Source organism: Poecile atricapillus, chromosome 2 (assembly GCF_030490865.1).
Source record: "Poecile atricapillus isolate bPoeAtr1 chromosome 2, bPoeAtr1.hap1, whole genome shotgun sequence".
Taxonomy (NCBI): domain Eukaryota; kingdom Metazoa; phylum Chordata; class Aves; order Passeriformes; family Paridae; genus Poecile; species Poecile atricapillus.
The window spans coordinates 41,960,143-41,976,305 of NC_081250.1; the positions used below are offsets into that span (position 1 = coordinate 41,960,143).

The window sequence follows — 16,163 nt, forward strand, 5'->3', positions numbered from 1 at the left end:
AGGAAGCAGCGATCAGCCTTCTCCATCCTGAAGCTCTTGGGATCACAACTGCTGGGAAACAGAATCTCTAATTGCCATGTCTTCATCTTCTTTTCCTGGCAAAGCTGGTGGAAACCTGCTGATGGCAGGCATATTGCATGTCCTCTGGGACATCTTGTTTTCAACCTGTTGATCCATGTATGTTTAGGATAAACCCATATGATATGCATAAATCCACAGAGCTGAGGACAGAATCATTTGCTCTTAGAAGAAAAAACTGCACCTAAACAGTACATCTGTGAAATTTAGATACACTGTACTTGATACCATGTAAAACTGTAATTCACCCCTTAAGTGTAGGGGAGTAATGATGTAATCTGTAATTGCATGATCCTATGCAGTTATTCCCACAGTATACCCATTTCGCTCCTTACACAGGAGGTTTGGGATGAATTGAACAAATAGCTAAATTTACTCTATTTTCCCCCACCCCTGAATTCTTTGTTTTTCCTCTCAGGGTGGCCTCTGTGCATTTACTTACTGCACACTTCCAAATACAAAATTAATAACTTTTCTCTTGGGAATTTGAATAGTACTCAACATTTTGGTATCTCCATTTCAGAGAACTTAAAAAAGATATAACTTTATAACAGAGGTTTGCTTGTATACCAATTTCAGAGGCAGAGCACTGAAGATTCAAGAGTGCTAGGTCAAAACTGGACTGACTGATTCTGTATGTGCCACTTGTCAGATTGCCTGAGTTTTATAAAGCACAGCAAATGCAGGAAGAAATGCTTTCTTCATACTAATTTTTCAGTTTTCTGTATCCATCCTACTGGGTACAAGTCACACATAGATAAAGAAGACACATCTGATCGTCTCTAGTGAAAAGCTGAGTATGAGAGTGGATTAGCTTAGGTTTTGTGGCAAAAATCCACAACTAGGATTCCAACTAGGATTGGGTGTTAAGCAGTCTGGAAAAGGGAAATACAGATCCTTATGGGGCATTTCCCTATTTACTGCAGACTAGCCGAAGTAGTAGATTATGCCATGTTCCTGAGGCTTTCTTCCTGTACAGTTATGATGATGTGTGGTGTACCAGAGTGCTTGAATTCATGTCAAAAAACCAGCTTGTTGTTCCCTAAATTTGTAATCTTAAAAGAAAAGAATTAACACTGGGTGCTATTAATATTAAAGGCAAAGAGAAAGTGTGTTTAATATGGCCTTGTAACTCAATTTTCAGTAATATTCCTTTATATCTAAGTATGGGTTCATACTTATGCTCTGAGCATGATGCAGAAAAGCAATTTCACTGGAGCTAACTTTCACCCACTTTAGTATTTTAGTTTATAAAATATAAATGGAAGAAGATTCCCTTTTAAACACCTGCATTTCAAACACCCTTTTGAAATATGTGCTTCGTATCCAAACTCAGTGTATGTGTTTTTTATTTGGCAGTAAATGCTACTATGTCAATATTTCTGCAATAGATTCTGATTTTTTTTTTAAGTGATAACTATTGAAAATCCAGATTTAGGGTAAGTTTTTTCTTAAAACTGCAACTCTTCATCACTCACTAAACTTACCAATGAAGTTAAGATGGCTCATGATAAAACAGCCAAACAAGCCCCAGTAAACATGGTGTAGAGATAATTCTTGGGACTGACAATTAGGGTTGAACTTTAAGTTCATTTGACCCCCAGAATGTTTCTACATACTCAACAACCCATTAAACAAGTTAATTTAATGTATCTTTGCATATGTTGTTGTTCAGCTTTGTGCTCCCTGTGGAACAGTTTGGGAGCAGCTTTTCCAAAGAGCGTTTCGAGTGCTGTGTAAGCAGGGACAGAAGATGGCAAGCGTTACAGTGCCAAGTCTGAATGTTATTTGGCAGATCAAATTATTTCTTTTTAGATATCCTGTCAGTTCTTTTAATATGACTTGGTTCATTGTTCTTTTGCTTTCAAAACAGAGGAGAAACTAGGTCAGTAGGCTATCAGACAAGCTGTCAGAACTAATCTGTGCTTACACTGTGTGCAGTAAAACCCCTCTGCAACAAAAGACAATAGAAGGTGCTTGATCCTTCATTGTACTTTACATTTAAAACTGTATCTATTATTCTTATATTTTAGCAGGGTTCAAGGTCTTCTTTCAGCCTTCACTTATTTTGTCCAGCTCTCATTCAATAGCCTTGACATTTAAGCTCTTTTATTTTTCCTTTTTCCTTTTAGACATCAGAACAAGAGACTAAAGGTCTTCCCAGCAAAAAGGGAATTGTGCAATCAATAGTAGGTCAAGGCTACCACCGTAAGATAGTCCTAGCATCCCAGTCCATACAGAATGTTGTTTATAAGTGAGTATGTTTTCCATGGGTTATTTATTTGTTCTTATAGCCCTGTTAAGGATGCATATCTGTTTATCAGAGATTTTAACTGTTAGGGAATAACTGTTCGTTCATGTAGTGAAGAGAGAGGCATGAAAAAATGCTTTAAGAGTCTTAAACATCATTTTGTGCCTCCTCTGTGATAACCAGCAGAGGGCTTAACTGTGTTTATTGTAAGATGAGTATTAAAGCTTAAAATTCATTTAGCTGAAATTTTTATTTTCAGATAGCTAAATCTATCCTCCTTTTCTTACTTAGAATATATATATTTTCAGTAATCCACTTTAGAAAAGTGCAGGAAGAATCTAGTTGCTCTGCCATAAAACTTCAGTAAGTGAAATCAAGAAGTTATGTGGTAGAATCTATTTGGGCATTGTGATGTATTTTCAATATGTAAAAATAACAAGATACTATGTGCTTATAAATTAAATTTGGTATATTAAAACATTATTTAACATTTTTAGGGTGAAGTTTTCTCTGTATTCAGATATTTCTGGAGCTCTGCTTTTATTTTTAATTTAGTAGGATTGCTACTTACTTGTCAACTTCTGTGTCTCTTTAAGTGATGGGCAGTCCTCTGCAATACCTGTAGCGAGCATGGAGTTTGCAGCAATTTGTCTAAGAAATGCCTTGCTGCTACTGCCAGAAGATCAACAGGAGCCCAAGCAGGAAAATGGATCTAAAACTAGTAATCAGCTGGGGGGAAATACAGAAAACACTGAAAGCAGTGAAGCATGCAGGTAAACAGAATTGAATACAAACCTTTCTTTTTGTCCAGAGTAACTCTGGGCCAACAGTCGGTGTCTATTACTTACCATGTTTGGCCAGCAGAAAAATAGAACATATTTGTAAATTCTCTTAACAGTGCTGGCCTGTTCAAGGAAATTGTTTAGATCCCTGTTGTTTTAATTTAAGAATAAAATACTGAGTTGATTCCTCCTGTCCCTAACAACTTTTATTAAATTAGACAGTGAAATTATTTTTTCCCTTGGCCATCTTTTTTTTTTTGTGCTGTAAATGTTGTGTTTTCCCACACCCTCCTGCTGTGCATATTGGTATTTCTCTAATTGTAAGTGAAGTTTCACATGTTATAGTGATTTTGTGTGTGTGCACACGTGCGCCATGGACTTGATTCGATATGTATGTATGTATATATATGAATGTCTGGAAACTTAGTTGTAAACATTTCCCTATGATCAGATTTGACATTCATCAGTCCTAGTGTACTTTGTTGTGTTTGCATTAAAATAGGAAGCTAGGTTTAGAAAGCAAGTAGGAAAGAAGCATGGAGCTTTTGCTTAATAAATCATATTTTGCAGAAAAGAATTTAAGAAAAATCTTTTTTGTCAATAAAGCTTCTGAAAAAGTAATTTGTTGACACTGTATGTTAAAGGAAGGTGGTTTAATTTATTGCATTACCTCATCTATTCTGGACTTCCTTTCAAAGAGTAACTTTTGATCATAGTCTGCACTTTCATTAAAGACCATTTTGAGGGGAAATGTTACAATAACTCATCTGGAAAAAGTGTCTGTGGTAGAACTTGAACTTCTTAGAGAGTAATGAAAAAACACTGGTTTTGTCAGACCTGAGTTCCGATAAATGTTAGGAAGATAAGATCCATTTGTCACAAGGCAGGATTTACTGTACACAAACTGTATTGTGTAGGCACAAGGTGCATCCTCATATATTCTGAGGTTGTCTGCAGATAGACTGTGGCTGGGGGTCAGTGGCTGTTACTGTTACAGCAGTATTTGAAAGCTGTTCTCTATAATCCTGTTTTTCCAATTACAATCTATCTTGTCAAGTGACCAAATGATTTATAAAAGTCAGACGGGTTAGGGAGTGGTTGTGGGTTTTTCTTTTTGTTTGGTTGTTGTAGGGTTTTTTTTCTTTTTTTTCTCTTTACTAAGGTTGGAGATTCTCTGGCAAGTATATATGCAGCCCATTGGGATGAGGCTTCTCTGGTTTAAATGGGACTTAAATTTTAATATTTTGGGGCTTACTAAGGACCAGTGATGAAAACAAAATGGTGGCACTTGCTCAGACAAGACCTCTTTTTTTGTTTTCTATTAGGGTGTTTTTTGTTTATTTTTGTAGAAGTGAGGAAAGGAAAACATGCCCTGTATGGAAAGATCCTTTGCTACCTTCTGCTTTCAAAACCAGATGCTTCTTCAGCTGAAAAAAGCTAAAGAAAGGACTCCCTCATATCTACCAGTAGTCATTGCCAATCTCAAAATATCCAACAAAAGAGGCTGTTCTTGAATTTCTGTGTCACATTCTGAAAGGTTCTCTAAGGATTTGTTCCTTCTGACAAGGGAACCTCTGTGAGAGAACAGTAAAACATACAAGGCATTTGAAGAAAATCACACTAATTGAACAGGATGGTTTTAAAGCAAATCCCACTAATTGAGCAAGCTGACTCTTAAGGCAGATTCTTCTCTTATTCACAAGAAAACAGTGATTACTTTTAGTGGTCAAGGGTATTTTTTAAATCTAATTTTTGGTAAAGACATGAAGTATATACTCTACAGCAGTATTGAGTATGGATTACCTTGGAGTTTTCTGCTGTATGTTTTGAATGTTGGAGTTATCTTACCTGTTTGTAATAAACAGACATTACATTCATAAATTAAGTTCTTGTTAAGTGGACAGATTAAGTTTCAATTCTGAATTTTCTTTTAAATCTTTTTCTAGACCTTGGTGTCTCTCTCTGCCAAGACACCACCATTAGCTGTCTCTTCAATTCTCATTCCAGAAGGAGGTTCTTTCAGCTTATTGGAGGGTGAAGTTTCATACTTCTTAAATAGAATTAATATTCCCCAAATGCTTCCCCCAAACAAACAAGGTCTAATTTTAAGAAAGTAGAATTTTATTAGGAAAAAGGAAAAAAAAGAAAAAAAGTGGCATTTATAATATACATGTAATGAAGGGTAGCTAGAAGTCTGAAGGAAGCTGTAGTACTTCATGGGTTATCTTTCTAGAATATTTATGTAACTAGTTTTTAAGATGTCTAGAGAGAAAGCTAGTTTACCACTTTTTTGACAGGCTAAAAGAAGAGAAGCTACAAATGCAGCAAATTCTGTATCTCTCCAGTTAAAAATGCTTATCCTACACTGAAGTCCAAAAATAGCTCAAGGCTGTGAAGAATGGTGTAGGTTGTTTGGTCTGTCTGTCAAGTCCTTTCCAGCAAATGTCCCACTTCTTCCTTCTCAAATATAATGGTTAGGATAAGAGCATGTGCCTCAGTCTCTGCATAACTTCAATTCCTTTTGTTTTAGGCTGCAGAATTTTTTATGTTCTTTTAAATGAAGGGAATAAATACACTGACAATTTTTAAATTGCTTATTATAATAATACACTGTTTTTATTCTAGCAATAAAAGTCATGAAGGGGATAAATTCATTGCAGCTCCTCCTTCTTCACCTTTGAAGAAACAGGAATTGGAGAATTTAAGGCAAGTAAATAATATAAAACATCCACCATTAAATAAGCCTCTTTCGTAATTTCTTAATTTTGTAATTTTGTGATTCCTAGTTGGTTTTGGTTTTTCTGTAGGCACCTGTGATGTTGAATTGTAGCTGGTAATCTTTTTTTCAAATGTGTGTGCTTCCTTTCTTCTGGGCTTTTAATCATCCAGAATTTCAACTTAGGTAGATCGGTCTGTTTGATCCCAGTATTGTAAGTTTGGTGTTATATATTGGGCAAAGCTGAAAATATCAAGTCCCATAAGGACAAATCTAAAAACCTGAGAATGGCTGTTAACATTGGTGGAAGGGGATGGAAATTACTGTATGTACCTTTTCCCTCTAAAACTACAACAAGGCCAGTTTGGAATTCAGTCCCCCCATTATATGCTTGTTGGACGGGAAAAAAAAATTAAAGTGGAAAACAGCATAGCTGCTTTTACCAGTGAGAATGGTGTTCCTTTCAGCAGGAATAAATCCATAGCTTGCATTAAATAGAAAGCAAAAATGCCTCTGTCTAGGCATTTGACTTTCTCACAATGGAAAAGCAAGTAAAATTTCACTGTAGATTTCTTATGTGTTCTCAAAGATCCTTAAACTGCTTGTTCAGGAGTCTGAGTGTTCTCCAGATAGAATAACTCACATGTGTGTAAATAAGTATCATGTTATCTGGAGCCTCTTTACTTTTCCCCAACAAGATTACCATTTACTGGTAAATGGTATATAATTATTTCAGGTGGCTTCCAGCCTGTTGAAAATCTCTTACTATAAAGCTTGCACCTGTTTAGAAAAAAGAAATCTGTTTTAAGCTTCCATTATGGACAAAGCATACAATAATTTCCCACTTGAACTCTTAGGTAAACATTCTATTTCAGCCTAACCCCAGGTAACCTATGTTTTATAATGACCAGCTTAACCTTTCCTTTGCTCCACTACATGTAGCAAATCTTCTTGTACTCATTTAAAAGCACTTCAGGAGGAATCTGTGAGGCGATGTCGATTATTTATTCTGAAGTGGTACAAGAGTGCGCTGCTTGAAATAGAACACGCTGGATTAAAAACAGTGATGTGGGTTGCTTGTGGGTTTTGTGGGATTTTTCTCCTGACTGTTGAAAATGTGGCTGCCACATGTCAAAATTACACAATATCACTTTGTGATTTATTTTTTTTTTAATACGTAGTTTTATCTTTCACAATCAGCTGTTGTTATCTACTGATGAAATCTGACAACATGTTGGGAAAAAACTTAGCTGTTCAGCAAGAAGTGAGCTGCTTCTGGTAAAGAACTTCATATAAGGAAAGGAAAAGCATTGATTTTTTTTCCCCTACATGCTTTGGTTTAATCCAGAGGACTACGTATTACTAGAAAGTGATCCTGCTGAAACTGTTTCTAGGCTTCTGGACATGTGAACAGCAAAATACGTTACATTCATATAGTAGTCTTGTATATTTATATTGTAAATAGTAAATTCATTTAGCCTAGCTCACTAAAGAGCTAAGTGAGAAAATTGAAATTCTTGTTAAGTCAGGGAAAATTAAGAAAAAAAATCTGCATGTTGTCAAGGATTATTCTAAGGAACAGGTGTCTGTTCAGTTTTTTTCTTGGTAAGTCACTGAGTTGAAAAACATATGTTGCTTCTAGAACTGAAAAGGGACTGTGGATGTTTTTTTTTGGGAAGATTTTATACAGTTGTGCATCCTTGTAAGAGTTCAAAGTACCTGACTTACCTTTGCCTCCAAACAGTTTTTAAAAGCTAAAAATACCATCTAGAAAATTGGTGGAGTGGACTGTTCTCATAATAAGCAGTAATTCAATTGTAAGGATTTAAAAGCAACAAGCAGAAGTCTGAGGACACCCATCATTGCTAAGAATTTATGCACTGGAAGAAGAAACTCCAGGTTTTTCTTCTGAGCTTCTTCTAAACAATTTTCCTCGCTGCTTCTTATCCTTGGAGAAGCCAGTTCCCCTGCTCTGCTGTCAGGCTGTGGTATGTTCCACACACCCCAACCACCTAAAACTGTTTGGGTATATCAAGAGAAAAGAAATTCTGGTAGACCACAGTACTACATTTGGAAAATTTTGTGGATTTTATTGTTAAAGTTGAGATGGGCAGCAACAGGCCTTGTTGTAGTCTTTCTCCCTAGATTAATGGTCCTTGTGTGAAAACCTTAATTTTCCCCCTCAAAGCAGACAGAGATAAAGAAATAATTTGATCATTTGTTTTCTCCCAATTTAGATAACTGGGTAAGATAATTTGTTTCTTACCCAGTTTTGCCTCAGTTATCCATTTAAAGGTTGCAGTGCCTGTTTGACCCTGTCACGATACTAGAAGCTTACAGTGATTATCACCCATTGCTGTTTCACTCTCTTCTTCCTCTCTCTTAGCCTTGTGTAGTTCTTCCCCATCTTCTCTTTGCTGCTGCTGATTTTCCCCTTGGAGTAAGCACAGTCTGCATTCTGTATTTCTGAATATTTTGTATTGTTTGCCTGTGTTGAAATATAAAAAGTAGATAGTTTGTGTCCATTGTTTGGTTTAGCTATTTGAAATTATTTCGGAAGAGTGACGTTCTCTTAATGGTTTAGAAGTGTCATTTTTGGTGCCTTCATACTAAGTTTTGAAGAACTGGATTTGCTCTGGCTTGCCATTTCCCTGAGAAATAAGGCAAGTCAAGATGTGGAGTTGGGGTTCCATAAACTTACAGTGTGGGCTGACAAATCCTGTTGCCTAGACCTATACAAGAGGCTGTTTGACATGATCTGGCAGTTTAAAAAAACATTTTTCTTTTTCCTAGTGCAAAGGCAGTTTTATTTAGGGCATGTGGAGGCTCGGTGATGCTGGAAGTCTGCCGTGCTCAAAGGCGACCTGTGGAGTTTTGTCAGAATCCTGACCGGGGTGAAAAACTAGTTTGGCTTTTCCCTTGTGGTGCAATTCTTCTGCTCCGGTTGGCTGTCAGCTCTCCTGAGCGTTTGGTTCAGCCAACTCAACAATGGATCCGAGTGCAAGAACACAACTGCAGGGGAGGAAACCCGCATGTTTTCCTCCTTAGATGGCTGTTGCTGAAGGGTTTTGCCAGCTCTTATGTGGCCCAGTGACTAATGCTTAGTGCAGAGGAGTAGGTTTCATCCTGTTGTGTGATTGGAGCATGTGTTGTGTTTGAATTTACACTTGAAGTAATAAAAATAGGCTTTAAAAAAGTTGTGGAAAATGTAAGACACATTGACGGGAAAGGCAGTAGCAACCAACTCTGCAGGCCCTGACTTGTGTGTAAGGGTATTTTGCTGGTGACATTCAGCATCTCTGCTGATTTCAAAGCTGTACTTCCTTGAGGCAGAGACAAAAAGAGGTTAGTTAGAAGCAGGCTGTTATTGCAGAGATTTTGTTTCCCCCATTCCATCCCCCTCCTCAGTCACAACCTTTCAGAAATATTTTAGGTTTGGGACTTGAGCTGGGGAAGCTTTCCTCTCCCTCTCTCAAGCTTTTGTATGTGTTCAGATTTGATGTGACATCTGGGCACGGTGGAGAGGAAGTGGGGGGTAGGGGGAAACACTGGAGAAGTTTCTTATCCTGCTTGTGCATAATTAAGGAGCATGCCTCCTGGGAAAGGGGAATAAAGGCACCCCAGGTCCTGCCATGAATTACATGACTTACTGCTGGACCAAAAGTGGGCTTGACAGTTGCCAGAAGGTTGGCGCAATAATAGCCCGCCTACCAGCGGGAGAGCCGTCGGCTCTCCTCCCATCGCTCCAACGTGAGACCCCACTCAGAGCATCCACTTGTCCTCCCTGGAGAAGAACAGAGTCCTGCTCACAGCAGGGCATCGCGGGCAGAGGCTTGTGCCCTGAGGACAAGGCAGCCTGCACTGAATGATGTTTTACCAAGTGGAAAATATCCCCAAGAACGGTGTTTGGAGAGGGGGACAGTTATTACAAAGTGTGAAGCTTGGCCTAATGATGGCATCCCAATGTGGGGTTATTGTTTGAAGATGGAAAATGTGAGTAGTTCAGATTTCATTAAATGAACTGCCAGAGGTTTTCTGTTTTTGGAAAGATATGCAGGTCTGTGATGGCAACAAAATGCCATGGATCAGTCAGAGTCTTGGGCACTGGGTTACAGCCCTCAATTGCACACAAAAGTGGAAATGCCAAATTCTACAGTGTTTGTCTCCCCGTGTGCAGACATTGTACAATAGAAGAGTGAAATATGTTACAGCTCAATTGATAGCTACTGTGTGTCTGTAGATTGTCTTATAGCAATCTAAAAATCTGCTATTCTTCTCTACAACAGAAGGTGAGGGTAGAGGAGTACAAATGAGAGTCCAAGGCAAGACCAATAACAAGAGTGTGAGAAAGGGAAACTGTCCATGAGAAAAATGACACATGGTGAAGTCCATCTTTTTTTAGTCTGTTATTTATAATGAAAACTGCACAATCTTATTGTGCACACTATGGTGATCCTTGGTTTATATTGGTAGGACTGTTGAGCCCATAAAGAATGAAAACTATTTTACTTCAAAGTTAGATGGGAAGTCAAAGTTTGATTTATTTCTTTACCACTAAACAAGAAAGAAAATTTAACAGGTGTATTTGGAGTCACAGAATTCTCCATTTAATATATTGGCTCTCTCCCCCTCCCCTATTTTTTTGTCTGTTTTTTGTTTCCTTTCAGGTGTTCGATCCTTGCGTGTAGTGCTTACGTGGCTCTGGCTTTGGGGGATAACCTTATGGCATTGAATCATGCAGATAAACTTCTGCAGCAACCAAAGCTCTCAGGGTCTCTTAAGTAAGTCTGATGGAGTCATATCTTCTTTCTCAGCCCTGTTTTTAACTGGAGAGTTCTGACTTGAAGCTTCTAATGTCTATTTGCTTGCCAAATCTGTGTCTGATGCAAATAATTGCTTGGCCTGCTCCTGTTCTTGTTGAAGCCCTGACTAAATGTCCATTGACACACAGGAACATGAATTTGCTTCTTTGTGTATGAATTCCATGAAATTTGGAATCAATTGCTGCTTTTGTTGCTGTTTCTGCAGCTCTGGGACCCATGCAGCAGTAGAACCATCAGGTCTCTGTCGTGATTCACTGTGGGGTTGTACATGCTTGGCACAGCACAAGGGACAGGGATGTGCAGCTGTGGGTAGCCAACATCAGCCCAAACCCACACAGCTGAAAGGTTACTTATGAAACTACAGCCTCAGAGGGGAAGATTTGCTCAATCACTCAGGATAACAGATCTTGTATGTGCAGGACTGTCACATCACCTGCTACTGCTGCTTATATAGGTTCCATTCTTCAGTTTCTCTTGTTCACCTCTCATTTGGCACTGTATTTTTTTTGAAGGATATTCAAAGTGCATTCTTTTTTTACCCACCAGTTCTCATACAGCTCTACAAATTCTAAAAAGGCAACTGCAGTCCTATCCTTCTGACACTGTGCATTTAATGCACAGGATAAAGTATAGAGTATAGAGGTTTTTACAGCAGTAATATTTTTCAAAACTAGTAACGTACTCGTGGAAGGCAAGGTAATGTGCTTATTTTTATATGCTGGCACCATGCTCTAAACTGGTCCATGCCAATTCAATTCTTTGGCTCCTGTTCTTTATGGTACTGCAGGAGCTCATCCTTTTGCACAGTCATTGTATTAGCAAGATCTCTGAGGAGTTTGCAAGGTAACACATAATTTTGTGTTACTGTTAGGTAATGAAGGAAATTTCTAAACTGGTCTTTTGCAAAGACAAAGAGGTGTGTATCTTGGTCCCAGGAAAATAGATACTTTATTTTTATTGAATGTAAAATAACACTTTAAATTGTAGATATATCCATATTCTGGGGTGGCTTTTCTTAATTCTCTGAATGAAGCCCCACCAAGGTACTTTCTCTATGGAATGGCAACTCCTGTGCATGGATGAATTGTCATTATTCAGGTGTGGATTTTTTTTTATATAACTTCGGTGCCTAAAAGCAGTAAATGGTAGAACTGGGTATTATGACAATACCTTATGAGCAAGTTATCTTCCATGCAAGTGTTCCCAGTAATAGTTCCCATGTGCTCACATTAAAAACTGCATTGTTTGTCTTACATAACAAACTGTGGGGATTGCTGTGCTGACATTTGTACCCTGAACCTTTGCTGTTGTAGGTTTCTCGGGCACTTGTATGCAGCAGAAGCTCTCATCTCTCTAGACAGAATATCTGATGCCATCACTCACTTGAACCCTGAGAATGTCACTGATGTTTCCCTTGGGATCTCTTCAAATGAGCAGGATCAAGGTTAATGCATCCACACTTCATTATAACTGGTTATGCTTTCAACTGCCTTCCTGCTGTAACTTTGTAGGCACGAATATAATGATGATGAAGACATTTTATTTTATTTTAAGACCTGTTGGTTATTGCAGGGGTGGGGTAGGGTGTTGTTTGTGGTTTTGTTGTGTTTCTATTTTCCTGGCTTCAGTTCCTGCTTTGTGTTTGGTGTGTCTTTTCCTTGTTTGTCATTCCTATGAGGGGGTTAATTCTGTAGCATTAATAGGACTGTATATTGTGGTATTCTGACTTGTTTGACGGAAACTTTTGAAAACTGCTTTTGTTAAATGTGATATTAGGGTTACATTTGGGTTTTATACCATCTCTTCCAGCTTTTTCGTCTTTAAACTAGGCTTTGTCATACCACTGGAGTCTACTTTAGTGAGATGTAGGAGTGGGGAGAACTTAGTCAATCTGTATCTTAGCCTTCTTGAAGGGAGTGTGTATTCTCTAAGACAAAAGTACTTCAGAACCATCTGTATAATGAAGTCTACAGCAGCTCTGATTCCAGTGACATGCCTGCAGATTAAACTTCACTGTACTCATCTGCAGATCTAAAAGCACAACACTGAAGATAGGAAGTCTTAAATGACATAAACTCTTGAGCAAACTGATCTGTTTTCCCTCTTTAATGTCAGACTGTGAAGAAAGCAGAAAATTTGTATCTATATTATTTTTGTAATAACCTTTAAAAAAGGTCACAGCACATGATGGGTTTGTGTTTGTTTGTTTGTTTTTTTTTCCCCCTTTGCAGGGTCTGACAAAGGAGAGAATGAGGCAATGGAATCTTGTAAGTACCAGACACTGTATTCAGCAGAGTACGAGAACTTGCTTGGCCAGTTGGAATAAAAGTGTAAGAAAAAAAAGATATTTTTTTTTAATTGCAGCTGGCAAGCAGACACCACAGTGTTACCCCAGTTCGGTCACATCTGCACGAACAATGATGTTATTTAACCTTGGAAGTGCTTACTGCTTGAGGAGTGAATATGATAAGGCTCGAAAATGTCTTCATCAGGTATGAAAAAAATATCTCAAGGCAGCTTTAGGGACAAATGTACTTCCTTCAAAGTGCCATTCACATCACAGCGAATTCTGGTGACTTCACAGCCCAGGCTTATTTGCAGACCCTGCTGACATGATTGATTTCTTTTGTTTTTATGAACCAGTCTCTATTAGAAACAAAAATAATTCCAAATTTCTTACTTGTGTAAAAAGTTCAGTACCACTATAAGGCAGCCTTTTATTTTCCTTAGGTCATATCACAACAGTGGAAGATGGCTGGGAAGCCTTTTCACGTTTTGTAACTTTACTTGTTTGTTTGGGGTTTTTTGTGGTCTTTTCAATGGTCTAGTAGTAATTGCTATAATTCAGAGAAGGTTTTCTCCCATGTCATTTAATAACTCACCATCAGAACTATTATCTTTAGGGCTGTGAGAACAAACTGCAATTCTGCTGGAGGTATGCTCCTTGTCTGCCTCTTATCCCAAGAATTCTCAAGTACTGCTTTTAAAATGCTGTCTCCACTTAGCCTGTGTCACATCACTCGGTCTTTCTCATGGCTGGGACCCATCTCTTTCAGTCATGATATTTCTCTTTTTGCAGCCACTCCTGTCTGTCAGGAAGACTGCTTGGATGCGTTGTTGAGCTACAAACTGAAACAGCAGCTTCCAAATTACTCCACAGTAGCTGTGTATGTGAATAGATTCAAATCCTGTGAGGCTCTCATCCACTTAAGGCAGTTGTCTGGCTCTTTTTCCTCATGAGGCTTCTTAGGATGGGGCAGGTGTCTGTGCTTGGGCTCTGTAACAGCTGTGTAAAGCCCAAAGCAGTGCAAGGCCACCCATGGATGTAAAATATAGTGGGGCTCTGCATCTACAATAAATTTATTGACTTCATAGATGAAAAAATGTTGTACATGGAAAGCTGATGAACAATCCTTGTAAACTTTGTATTCTGAACTTTAGAGCAGTGGAGGTTACTTTCTTCACCTGTTACCTCACCAGGAAACCATGCTAGGCTGGCCCAAGAAATACATATCCATATGAACATAAGCACACAGCAGATGGTCCTGCTAATTAGTGTGAAACAGTCTTGCTATGTAGATAATCTTGCAGTCTCTCCTTGCATGCTTAAACCTGAATGGAGTGTATGAGTTTGAAAAATCTGGTCTTAGTTGAATTGTTATTTAGTTTCATTACCTAAGATGGTGGTAGCAATCTTGTCAAGGAGCACTTTCTTTGTGCTGGGTCATTCTCTCAAGCACTTTTTCTCTCCACCCTCTTCTTTTTCAATAAAGGCTGCTTCGCTGATCCACCCCAAAGAGATCCCTCCAGAGGCGATCCTGTTGGCTGTGTATCTTGAATTGCAGAATGGTAAGTTGGGAAATGTTCTCACCTTAGTTTGGGATACAAAGGGAGGAGGGGAGTAGGCAGGATCCATGTATGAGCACCTTCACTTCCAGTTTATTGCCATCCTGTTCTTACACACTTCAGACCTCCTAAACATTGATTTCCTGAGCTGAAGTTTTCTATCTTAGTGCAGAAGTCAGCAGTCTTGGATAGGCTCAGTAAAACCCTTGATGAGGTTTATCCTATAAAGAAGGTTTGAAAAGCTTTCTCCTTTAAAATGCAACCACAATTCAAGTTTCCCAAAGAAGCTATGTCAAGGCCTGTGTAGCAAGTATGGCAGCAAAGCTTGTAATACTGATAACTCTCTCTTCCACAACACTTTCTTTTGAAGGTTCACTTCGTTTGTATGAGGGGAGAACCCTACATAGTGGGAAACTGGAAAGGTTGCAATTGAATTCTGCAGTGTGAGCAGACTGGTGCAGCTGCTGTTTGAAGCTGTCATGGTTGCAGACCTGTGCCCCTTGGGGGCCACTTCACATCCAAGTGTTGTGAAATGTTCTGTGTGCCTGTTCCCCTTCAGTGATGTTGCATTGCAGGCAGGCAGAGGATTTGAGCATTTGCATTTCGAATTGAGACTTCTGTAAAGCTTTTCTTACAAAGATGTTTCTAAATTGGAATTTTGGAAACCTTTATTTCTGCAGCAAAGATGTACAGAGTAGAAGAGAGTAGAAAGTGTGATTTACATCCCTCACCCTCTTCTAAGTATATAACTAAACGAGGCTAAAGATGGTTTTTGTCCTATAAATGACAACAGAATGGTGCATCTCTTCTGAAACTAAAACTTCAAGGAAAGGAAAGTATGAGGGAGAAATACTCTCCTCAGAACTCAGTGTCTTTTGTCCTGTAATTTTACAAGTTAAACTTTTAACAAAGTTTTCCATGTATATCAGTGGTTATTTGATGGACCATACATACAGCTGAAAATTGGATTTCTTCTTTTAAAATCACGGTTTATTATCCCCTTGGTATTTGCATTACCGTCTGCAGTGTCACAGTATGAGAGCATTTTGTGTGAGATCTAGCACACCTCACTGTGCAGCTGGGAGAGAGGAGAGGTGACCTTTGGGAAATTAGAAGGTGCTTTGGCATCTTCCAGCTCTGAGGTAAAAGCTTGATGCCTTCAGCTAAGAATAGGTGGACTCAATCAAAGCTATTTTATTCAAATTTCCTGTTGTCTACTGCCTTTTCCTATCTGTGCCAGCATTTCACTGGAGAGGAAGGATTGCTGCTGTACCTGGCCTGGGCCCAGGGCTGGCTCATCAGCTCTGTCCCTGAACACTAATTCATATGTCATAAAACGGTATTTTGGGTTTTTTAATTGAAACTTGTCTTGTAGGTAACACGCAGCTGGCACTGCAGATCATCAAGAGGAACCAGCTGCTCCCTTCTGTGAAAACACTATCTGACATGCGGAAAAAGCCTGTTTTCCAGCCAGTCCACTCGATCCAGCCCATTCAGATGCCAGCTTTCACCACTGTTCAAAGGAAGTGAGGTTGTGCTTTAAACCTGCTGCTGCCCTGATCGTGGGGGCTTGGGATTTTGTATATTTTTTTTAACCTAGGACACCTGAATACCCCAATTGCTGGAGTGTGTTTGTTTATGTAAATTTTTAATAAAAGATGTAAACC

The 16,163-nt window shown here is 38.7% G+C and overlaps 1 protein-coding gene across 1 annotated transcript in view; it reads left to right on the forward strand.

Moving 5' to 3' along the window:
- CNOT10 (CCR4-NOT transcription complex subunit 10) overlaps window positions 1-16,163 on the forward strand; it is a 32,261-nt gene extending 16,098 nt beyond the window's left edge. Inside the window, exons 11-19 of the mRNA XM_058832539.1 lie at window positions 2,211-2,332; window positions 2,926-3,102; window positions 5,737-5,817; window positions 10,495-10,608; window positions 11,964-12,094; window positions 12,882-12,917; window positions 13,015-13,142; window positions 14,424-14,499; window positions 15,872-16,163. Coding sequence (XP_058688522.1) covers window positions 2,211-2,332; window positions 2,926-3,102; window positions 5,737-5,817; window positions 10,495-10,608; window positions 11,964-12,094; window positions 12,882-12,917; window positions 13,015-13,142; window positions 14,424-14,499; window positions 15,872-16,026 — 1,020 coding nt within the window. The 3' untranslated portion in view covers window positions 16,027-16,163. The remainder of the gene's footprint in view (window positions 1-2,210; window positions 2,333-2,925; window positions 3,103-5,736; window positions 5,818-10,494; window positions 10,609-11,963; window positions 12,095-12,881; window positions 12,918-13,014; window positions 13,143-14,423; window positions 14,500-15,871) is intronic.